The sequence below is a fragment of the Anomalospiza imberbis genome, chromosome 16, assembly GCF_031753505.1.
Source record: "Anomalospiza imberbis isolate Cuckoo-Finch-1a 21T00152 chromosome 16, ASM3175350v1, whole genome shotgun sequence".
Classification (NCBI taxonomy): domain Eukaryota; kingdom Metazoa; phylum Chordata; class Aves; order Passeriformes; family Viduidae; genus Anomalospiza; species Anomalospiza imberbis.
This window is the reverse complement of record NC_089696.1, coordinates 9357921-9368151: the sequence shown is the minus strand read 5'-3', so window position 1 is coordinate 9368151 and position 10231 is coordinate 9357921. Positions and strand designations below refer to the sequence as shown.

General features: G+C 45.7%; 1 protein-coding gene across 2 annotated transcripts; it reads left to right on the top strand.

Annotated features, from left to right (window-relative positions):
- Nucleotides 1–2794: 2794 nt before the first annotated feature.
- ZP2 (zona pellucida glycoprotein 2) lies at nt 2795–8781 on the top strand. Of its 2 annotated transcripts, none has more exons than XM_068206921.1 (18): nt 2795–2937; nt 3015–3088; nt 3247–3330; nt 3406–3500; nt 4293–4451; nt 4781–4825; nt 5081–5245; nt 5697–5793; nt 5871–6052; nt 6477–6606; nt 6755–6936; nt 7015–7106; nt 7192–7316; nt 7575–7764; nt 8019–8154; nt 8241–8337; nt 8422–8508; nt 8599–8781. In XM_068206921.1, the coding sequence occupies exons 1-18, from the start codon at nt 2897–2899 to the stop codon at nt 8739–8741; spliced, it is 2124 nt and encodes a 707-aa protein (XP_068063022.1). In that variant the 5' UTR covers nt 2795–2896; the 3' UTR covers nt 8742–8781. The 2 variants fall into 2 exon arrangements, with proteins under 2 accessions (XP_068063022.1, XP_068063021.1); XM_068206920.1 differs by having other exon boundaries at nt 5063–5245.
- The last annotated feature ends 1450 nt before the right edge of the window (nt 8782–10231 follow it).

The following is a 10231-nucleotide window of genomic DNA, read 5'->3' as shown; positions in this document are numbered from 1 at the left end:
TGATTTCTTGATTTAGAAATAATTTCCCCTGAGTTCAGTGGCACTAAGGGCTACCTCTACAACTAGAAACTTACAGAATTAGACTAATTCTAACCTAAAGTTCAAAAGAATTACAAAGAGCAAGCCATATAAAAAGCCAGTTTTCAAACAGCAGCTGAAAAGTTGGTAAGAGGCTACTGCAGCTTCCTGGAGTGCTGTGAGCTCAGGGTTCTTCTGGCCACATTCACAAGAGCTGCCACATAAACATTACTTTTTGCCAAGCTGTTTTCTGTGACTCACTGAATTAACCTGGATCGCAGAGACTCTACCCTCAGCAATTAGCAGTGGGGTTTTGTTGATTGTTGTGCCCCCATTAGAGAATCACGAACCAACTCCTTGCTCAGCGTTGGTGCAATCCCCAAATGGAATTCTGCCACCTCATTTACATCCCATAATTCTGCCCCTGTGACACACCAGAGACCTCTCAAAATGGGCTTTCTCTCTTCATTATTTTCTCAGACAGGCACTGAAGGGCTCTTCAGGAATGAACTTGTACCAACCTTTGTCTTCCACGAGGACAAGGAGAGCCAGTCAGATCCCGTGACAGGTTTGAACCTTTGAACAAAGAGCTCCAGGTCAGAGCAAAGCAAAGCCCTGGATGTCCCTCGTGTCACCCCAGGCACAGCTGACCCTGGTGCTGTCCTACCCTCTCAGGGCAGTCAGGATGGGCTGTGCCTCACCCAGGCCAGCGTCCGTCCCCACTTTAGAAGACAGTTTTACACTCAGGTTCCCTGCACTGCATTAATACTTTTCTAATAAAAATGCAGCCATTTTTTCTGTTTTCTATTCAACCAGGCTCAGCACGGAGCTAAATTTACAGCTACAAGAAAAACTAGCTGTTGCAGAACAAAGATAGGTAATACATGTGTGTGTGTGTGTGTATATATATATATATATATATATATACACACATACATAAGATTAGCTGTTTATTAATGCCATTGAATTTTATTTCTTTTACTTGGCCTTTTTTCAGGGGTAAAATGATCATTATGCGCATACTGCATATAGCACCAGTGCCTGGTAGGAGAGAGGAAACATAATACACTCATGAAAAGTGATTTGGTGGCAGAAGGGTCTTTTTAATTTTCAAGATCCTCGGTTTTTACTACAGAAATACTTTGATTTGCTTTTCTCTTCATTAATGCAGCACACAAAATGTTGATCTTGGAGTGATTTTTACCATTAACATCTGAAAAACCTGATTTTAAACTTACCTGGTATGATGCCAAGTGGGAAACTATTGCTCCAAGTTTTAATTAGAGGTAAAGCAAACCCATGTCAGCTGGGGAGAAGCTTCAGACTTTGCAAGCTTTATTATTATTTCTGTCATAAAAGTGGGCATCACAAAAAAAGAAGAAAAAAGAAAAGACCAAACAAAATCTTCATCTGTTTCTAAACTCCTGGTACTTGTTCATTGTTGTCCCATCCAAAGACCTCAACTTGAAATGGAATAAATGATTCAACATCAAATGAGGCAAATTTCTCAGCCTGAATGGAGATTATTCTTTTGAGACTAAAGTTCAAAATTGTGAACTTTTTAAGCTCCCTGGATAGTTAGAATGAAGCTTTTCTTTTTGTGTTTGAAAAGAACTTCAGAACCATTCCACTTCCAATTGAAATGTCTTACCAGGCTCATGAGAAACTCTGTTGTGATGGTACATGGTGTTGTAAACTAATGAATTATTTAACCAGCAGCTTTGATTTTTTATTGGATTTCACTGTGTATATGGGTATTATTCTATTAATTTGAGAATTGTCTCAAATAAAATATTGCCAGTTAAACAAACTATTTAGATTGAAAGGCTGCAGCATCACCAGTTAGGTTGTTGCAGATAATGTGGAGCATAAATCTGCACAGTGATGTTGTGCCATCTGTTTTGCATGAGGTATTTTCCAGCACATTTCCTCATTGCAACTTTTATAAGCACCAAATGTGGTATGGTAAAGGCCATGCAAGGAGAGGCAAGTAAGTCTCTGCTTGCCTAATGAGATCTTTGGAACTAATGGGCTTAGAGAAGAATGAAATTAGTCACACTGGGTAATCGTGGCTACACAGTTCAGAGAAGATGACAACATTTAAAACAAAAAATAAGAGCTTATTTCTTCACTTCTTAGGGAGGCCAAACTTGTGTGCCCCAGGAGATGCTGCTGCTGGATGTCCTCTTGAGCAGCCAGTTCCCAGAGCCAGGCTGAGCCTGACCCACACCAGGCTGAGGGTCACCCATGCCAGGCTCAGTGTGACCCCCAGCAGTGCTGCCTGACACCCACCTGACGTGACTGCTGTTCTGCTGTGGGTCCAAGGGCACAGCCTGCACACAGCAGGGCTGGGAGCAGTGACATTAGCTGTTCCATCATAGGGACTTCTGCAGTTCTTGCTGTGAGTGCTCAAAAGTAGAAGTCCTGACCTGCCATTCAGGCTCTTTGCTTTGTTAAAATATTTTCCTTGGTTTTGGGCATCTTTTCCCCCATTATATCTTCACCAGTGTTTCAAACAGCTCCAAGGAAAGCCACACTGAGCTCATTGGTGTCTCAAATGCTGTCATGCTGGTAGAGAAAACTCCATTTAAAAAAATAACTGCCAAAACCGACATGCATTTTCCCTTGAAATATCTAACATGGGAATAAAGGAAATACATTATCAGAGCAAGAAAAGGATGCCTTCAAAATAGAACAACCCCTGTGAAAGACTTAGTATTACCTTAAGGTCTCCTGTGAGCTGCCCCACTACAGGAGCAGCAGGTGCAAGTGCTCTGTTCCCTGGGCAGCAGAGAGGTGGCACCTGTGTGAGCCAGACCCAGGGCTTATAAAACCCTCCCTGGGAAGCTGAAGACCAAGCTTGTGGTGCCCTGAAGAGATGGAGTTTGAGCAGCAGTGCTGGAGCACCTCAAGGATGTGGTGAGTGTGGTTTGGGATACAGGGGGAGGTGGGTTCTTTCCCTGCTGCTCTCTCATGTGATTCTCTTTTCCTTGCAGGTTGCTGCTCCTGTTTGGATTTTTGCTGTACTTAGCCCCTTGTGCTGATGGCCTAGGGGTTCAGGATTTCTTGGGTAGTGTGTTCTCTCTGGGCTGGCTGTGGGCTCTGGGTTTGCATGGAGTCATTTCCCTCTGCCTTGGCATGGAAGGGGCTCTGAAGGGTGCCAGGCTGGGGGGCTTGCAGGGTGTGTGCCAGGGTTTGCTGGAGCTCATGGTGGCCTTCCCTCTGCAGAGAATGTGACCTGCCATAGGCATGGGATGGAAGTTGAGTTTTCCAGAGAGCTTAGCAACTACTCCTGGCACGTGTGGATTGTTGGTATGTATTGCTGCTGCCCTGGCCCTTCTGCTGCAACCTGCCTGCTGCAGGGCTAATCTTCCACATCCCTCCTAGATGTGAGTGGTGGTGAGATTGTATCCTGTGACCACACTGTGGATTACGAGAGGCTGATACTCAGTGTCCTGTTTGTCAACTGCACCAGCCTGCAGGTAAAGGGGTCTTCATCCTGGGGAGCTGCTGTGATGGAGATAGGAGATGTTTAATTTTTTCCCTGGACAGGACTGTGTTTAATAGTGTTTCTATTTCTAACTTTAAGACTGGGGCTACTTATACTTCTGATAATCTAAAACTCTCTTAGGGGAACACTTCATGCCAAAAATTGAAAAAGAAAACCAAACCCAAAGCTACTGAAATTTATTCTTTCAACTATGCATTAAATCCTTCAGCCTGCTATAAATGTCATGCTCTGCTGTAGAAGACTCAAACTATGTGACAGGTTTTCCTGTAGAGAGGTGGACCAGGCTCAAGAGTTTCAGAGCACCAATCTGTTTAAATATGTATTGAAGACAATTAACACCATATGCTGACCATAGCAGTTGAGGTAGAGTAGTAAGTGGGAGGCCAAACCCAGATGCTTTACTGGTATCTGTTGCTTTGAAATATTTAAAATACCACAAGATTTTCTGCTGTTGATTAGCTTAGGTTTTTTTGGCCAGCTGATTCTCTGGCACTAAAACCTGCTACTCCTTGGAGTTGTCTTCTTGACTTCTGCAGTTATCTTAGTATTTCCTGCTCTTCAACCTAACCCTGTGCCCCACTGCTTTCCTAAAGAGCTCATCCTTTTCCTTTGGGCTTTTAAAACAATAAGTCATCTTGTCCTTGCACTGGTGCAAACACCTAAACCAACTCTGAAGTTAGAGTTCAGTCCCAATGGCTTTCAGGTGCTTTCATGCTGTAGTGAGTACTGCTGCCTCTTTCTAACTAATGTCTCTTGTCTGTAGCATGGTCAGCACCAGCTCTGGTTGAGGCTGATGGTGAATGACACAATGGGAGAGGAGGCAAATATCACCTACAGCACTCACTGTGACAGCATTCCTGTAGATGAAGTCACTACTCCTGTGTTTGCTGGTGCAACAAACTGCACCAAAGACTTCATGGCAGTAAGTAGAGGAGTGGGAGTGCTGTAGAGCCTGCTCTGAGACTTGCAAGGCAGGGTGGCTGTCTCCTGGAGTTTTGTGTCTGGGATCTAGGGAAAGCTCCAATGAACTGCAAGGAGGTCTCTTGGCTGCATGTTCATTTTTGGCTTGGCTGCTGGCTCTTTGGAGAGCTGGTTTGCAAATGGTCATTAATGATGCACCCAGTCTGGCTCCAGTCCTATTGCAGGGGAAGCTGATGCTGGCTGTCTACTTTGGGAAGCTGTAGTAGAGATTTTGCTGTGTGGCTGCTACCCTGCAAGTTCCTCCAGTCTAATTTTCATGATGTGTTTCAGGTTATCTTCCCAGGACTCATTTCAAGTCTCAGTGATGAGCATAAGGTATGTTCCTTCCACCTGGTGAAGGAAGCTGTGGGGGAGTGCCTGGGCTTTTGGCAAAAGCTGAGCCTGATATCCCCTAGTTTGGGCAGGGACCTCTCTGATGGACTTGCATCTTGTTGGGAAGCCTAGTTCTGCCCTGTCAGCCTAGGGAGCTTGAATGTAAAGCCTGGGAGGTGGCAGCCCTGCAGAGTGAAAATCTAATGCTTTGGTGCTTCTGTGCCTTCCTTCCCTAAACAGGGATTTCCTGCTTTGCAGGTTCCAGCCACTCCAATGTCCTGGAATCTGTCAGTTGATGATGGAACCAGAATACATCAGCTAAGCCTTGGACAAGCAACACAGCAAGGCTATAACTTCCTAGTTGATGGCCACAATCTGATCTTTCAGGTGGCCTTTGCTGCCACTGGAGTTGTGTCCTACAAGGTATGTGAATGGAGAATCAGCACTGAGGAGTTACCCAGCCCCTGTTTGGGCAGCATTGTCTCCCTCCTGTAGACCTGGGGGAAGCATTTTCAGGCCAGGGCCAGAGCTGATGTCAGGGTGATGCACTGCTGGGCTGAGCTGGTGTGTGTAAAGCTGTTTGGCTTTGCACAGATGTCACTGAACTGCCTGGCACAAGGACATGGGAAGGCACAGTGTGCACCTCAGACAGCAGCACAGTGAGTGGGAATCTTCAGAAGCAGAATTCTAGCTACAGCCAGCCCTGGGTACATCTGACTGGCAGTCTCATGATCAGCAACTGTTTTTAGAAAGGGTGAAGTGGGCAGAAACTGCTGTTGCAAACCTGAACCTGATGCAGTACGTGGCCTCTGGGATCGGTCTTGTGATGATCAGAGCTGAGCACTGTCTAATAGAGCTCCATCTTCTTTGTCAGCACGATGATAAGGTGCTCTACACTGTGGCACTCAAGCTCATGTATGGCCCTCCTGAGCGTAGACTGACTGTGGAGTCAAGAATGCTTTGTGCTCCAGGTAATGCAAGGAAAAAGCCAGAACCTGTCCTGCTTTTGCTTCAGGGAAGCTGATATTTATCCAAGATGTTGTTGCAGGTCCAGCAATCTGTAATGCAACACACATGACTGTTGCCATCCCAGCCTTTCCAGGGATCCTTATGGATGTGGATGTAGAGAATAAGACCATCCCCATGGATCAGCTTCAGGAAAATGGAATCACTCTGGACACACAGAGAGGGGTCAGGCTGTATATTAGCAGGGGAGTCCTGAAGTCCAGGGTGAGTTTGATCCTTGAGTCACAGGTGTTGGTGTGATCACACCTCCTTGGTGTTTTAAGACCCAGAGGCACAGGAGCTTTGACCTTGACTAAGCATCTGTCAAGTCAGTCACAGCCTTTACTGGTGAAGCCTTTACTGGCTGGCTGAGGGCAGGTGTGATTGAGATGAATGCAAACTGACTTTGCAATAGATAGGCATCATGCAAGGTAACTTGTTTCCTGGAGTCTTTTGGCAAAAACAGATGTAGGTGAAAATATTCCTCTTGGAGGGGGTAGGTATTTGGCATGCCTGGAGCAATGCAAATGAGCTTCTCCTGTGGCCACTGTGCTTTTCAGGCTTGGCTTACTTGCTAATCAGCTCTAACAGGTGCATGTGTTAAAAAGAGCTCTTGTCACACTCTGAGAGAATAACTCTTGTTCTTCAGCTGCGTGGGGAGAGCTGCTCAGGACTTCAGTACTACATGTCCTCTTTGAAACTGGCTTTTCACTTCCATGGGGAGACTGTGGCAATGGTGACGCACCCTGAGTGCCCCTGTGAGAAGCACACACCAATAGGTGAGTGACTCCTGCAGCTCCTCAGCTATGCTCCCTCAGCATGGCTCATTGTTACACTTTGGTGAGATGAACTAATCCAACACAACAGCTCCTGGCAGACAGAGCTGTCATTGGCTCACGTGACAACTTATGTGAACCTCTGTTACAGCTGCTGTATGCACCCACGATGGCTACATGGATTTTGAAATCCTAGCTGAGAGTACCACACCACTGCTGGACTTGGATACACTCAGGCTCAGGGATCCTGTGTGCCGGCCAGCCTACAAGTCACCTTTGAATGACAGGGTTCGGTTTCATGTGCCACTGAATGGGTGTGGGACCAGGCACTGGGTGAGTGTGTGGCCAGGGTTGGTGGGGTGGGATTCAGGTACTGGCAATGCCCTCACTAATGCTGTTATCTACCTGCAGTTTGATGGGGAGCAGATTCATTATGAGAATGAGGTGAGGGCATTATGGACAGACCTTCCCCTGGGCAGGATCTCAAGGGACAGTGAACTCAGGTGTGTCTGGAAACTTCTTTAGGCCATCCAGTACTACATTACCCACACAACAATATGTGACTTACCTGCTCCTTCCCTGTTACAGGTTAACAGTCATATGCTCCTTCAGCAATGGTGATGCCTCCCTCACTGTAAAAGTAGACAACCTTTCTCCTCCACCTTCTTTGGTGAATCAAGGTTCCCTCTCCTTAGTTCTTCTAAGCTACCCAGGTAAGGCTTGCTCACTTGGCTGGGAAGTATCTGGAGCTTGTGGAGGGGAGGGTGGATGAGTGAGCTGTTCTGGTATATGGGCTTCTTTTGTCCTGGTGTGCTTCCTTCCTGCTCATCCATGCTGCTTGAGCTTGAAGCAGGTACCCCAAATCTGTGGCTCTTGGACAGACAGTAGTTGTTCACCCAGCTGCTGTTGAAGAGCTTGAGACCCTCTTTGCACCTTGAGTTATTTAACATAAGTGACTTTGGCTCTTGCAGAGGACTCATACAGGCAGCCCTACCGTGAGGATCAGTATCCCATAGTGAGGTACCTGCGCCAGCCCATCTTCCTGGAAGTTCAGGTCCTGAACCGCAATGACCCCAACCTCCACCTGGTACTGGATGACTGCTGGGCAACAGCCTCCCAAGAGCCAAGATCGCTGCCCCAGTGGAATATTGTTGTAGATGGGTGAGTGCCCTGCCAACAAATGAAAGTGCCTTTTGCAGTGACTGTGAGGAGTCCCTAACTTCTCCCCTGCTCCCTCTATAGTAAGAGAGCCTTAAGTATGAGTGCCTTCTATATACTGCCCTGGGAGGCTGCAATTTTGTAGTAAGAAGGTAGCACCTCAGCCTCGAACTTGATCTGCTGCTTAAAAGAGTCAAGACCAACAACCCAAACCTTCTCTACCCTGATGTTCTAACTTGGTTTTTATTTATTGGCAGCTGTGAGTATGACCTAGACAGCTACAGGACCGTGTTTCACCCTGTGGGACGTGGTGTCAGCTATGCTAACTATCGCCAAAGGCTGGAAGTGAAGACTTTTGCTTTTGTTTCTGGTGACAAAGCCCTTCCTGGCCTGGTAGGTGACATTGGACTTGGATCAGTAGTAGGAGCAGTTGCTGTTTCAAAATGAATGGAAGTCTCATTACTCTCATTCTGTCCCAGGTGTACTTCCACTGCAGTGTTCTGATCTGCCACCGTTTTCACCCAGACTCCCCTTTGTGCATACCAAGATGTCCAAGGCCATCTAGAAGCAAGCGAGGTAATGTCTGAGTGGATTTTAGGTGGCACTGATCCAAGATAACCCACTGCACTGTAGGGCTCAACCGTGCTGTTTCTGTTGTAGAAAGTGGGATGGCAGCTGTGAACTCTGCTGTGGTGAGCTTGGGGGGCCCTGTTCTCCTCATGCCAGAGGAGTGGTCTGCAGCCCGAGGTACTGAGCCAGTGTGGTGCTGGGGGGTGTTGTCTGGGCTTAGTGAGGATCTGTCTCCACAAACAAACTGCCTTTCCCCTTGCTTTGCAGGGAGCACTCTCCTGAGCAAGGAAGCATGGGCTGGCATTGCAATGACTGCTGTTGGTGCTCTCTCTCTGGCCACAATGCTACTATTTTCAGCTTTTCTTAAATGCCTAAAAAGAAGAGCATACATGGTAAATGTGGTACATTAGTGTGTATTTCAAAATAAACTTGAAGTAGTCACTTGGTGAATTATGTCTGTCATGTATTCCTTCTCCTGCATGTACTTATGCAAATCAACACTGCTCATCCTCTGAATGCCTTCTTATTGTAGATTTGCCTTTAACAATGACTATAATACTTAATTTCCTGAACATATTTGTTTTGAAATAGACCCACTGCTATGTTAAATTCCTGTTGGACTTTGCAGCCAATTTCCTTTCTTGAATTGCTTATTGTTCACAATTGTGATTCCACTATAATTGGATTTTTAAAAATCTATATTGTGCCAGTATCTGTGGTATGAGTAGCTCCTCCAGCTGCACTTCTAAACATGAGCCCTGCACTGCACTTGTGTTAAAGCTTCACCAAAAAAAAACCAAAAAGCCCTTTGTCCTTATGGGAATCATAATTTCAAAAGGTCTTTAAAGGAGACAAACAGTAAAGCCTCCCTTTTCTGTGTAGAGCAGCCTAGAAGGACACTAGAAAAAAAACTGAAGTGGAACAGACTTCCTGCTGCCAGAGCTGGTCTTCTGATGACTGAAAGTTCCATTGGCCACTCAATAGGGGCACCAGGAGTATGTAATTTGGGGTCTCAAATTTGGGGGAGGGAAAGTGTGAGTACAGCTAAAGCTGTCTTGTCTGCAATACAGCTACAGGCAGTGCTGTCTGTAATGCTTGCCCACCTGAGGTGAGGCAGTTTTTCATGCAGTTCTTATTTTGTATTTTGTGCATGTTGCCTTGCATAGCCAAGGAAATGAGGCATGAAATAAAATTGCACGTGACAGAATGAAAGTGCTTTGTTGCAGTAGGAGTGTAACAGCCTTAGGTTAAATGTTGTCTGGCAACTTAGTGTGAGCAGGGAGAGTGACCATCACAAGTCCAGCTCTGTGGTCTCTGAGTGTGCAGGGTTTCAGATTAAATCAGTGGCCAGACCCTGACACTTGTCAAACATGCTGTGCATAAACAGCACAGGCTGTGGGCCTGTCTGCTACAGCCCCTACTTCACTTAGGCATTATTAGTGAGCTATTATTAATGCAATAGGCTTCAGGCTGCATTTTCTAAGTATTAATGTGTATTTCATGCAAAGAGTATGGAGTAGAGACCATGATTAACATGATCATTAGATCTTATGCTAGTATTTAATCAAAATGATAATATAAACACAATGAGACTATGAATCTCACATTGGAACCACTTAATTACAAGTCAGTTATTGTCATTGGCCTGATAGATGTTAGGGTTGAAAGGATTACTTAAGCTACTGTCCAGCAAACAACCTGCTATACTTAAGTCTTGTTGACTTAGCACTTGGCTGGAATATGAAGTATTTCTGCAAAAGCCAGGTAAGTGGTCCTTGATGAAGAGGGTTTATGTACTTAACTGTATGGGCTGCTTACCTCTTCTGCCCTAAATAAGGCTAATCTTCATATTTGCTCTCTCTATCCTTGTTCTGAACTGTGGGGAAAATATCTTTGTATG

Bases quoted from the DNA above. Each gene is read 5' to 3' on its own strand.
- ZP2 (XM_068206920.1), top strand. From the start codon at position 2,897: ATGGAGTTTGAGCAGCAGTGCTGGAGCACCTCAAGGATGTG. The intron at 4,452-4,780 runs GTAAGTAGAGGA...GATGTGTTTCAG, and splicing joins GCACCAAAGACTTCATGGCA to GTTATCTTCCCAGGACTCAT. The intron at 8,509-8,598 runs GTACTGAGCCAG...CTTGCTTTGCAG, and splicing joins GGAGTGGTCTGCAGCCCGAG to GGAGCACTCTCCTGAGCAAG.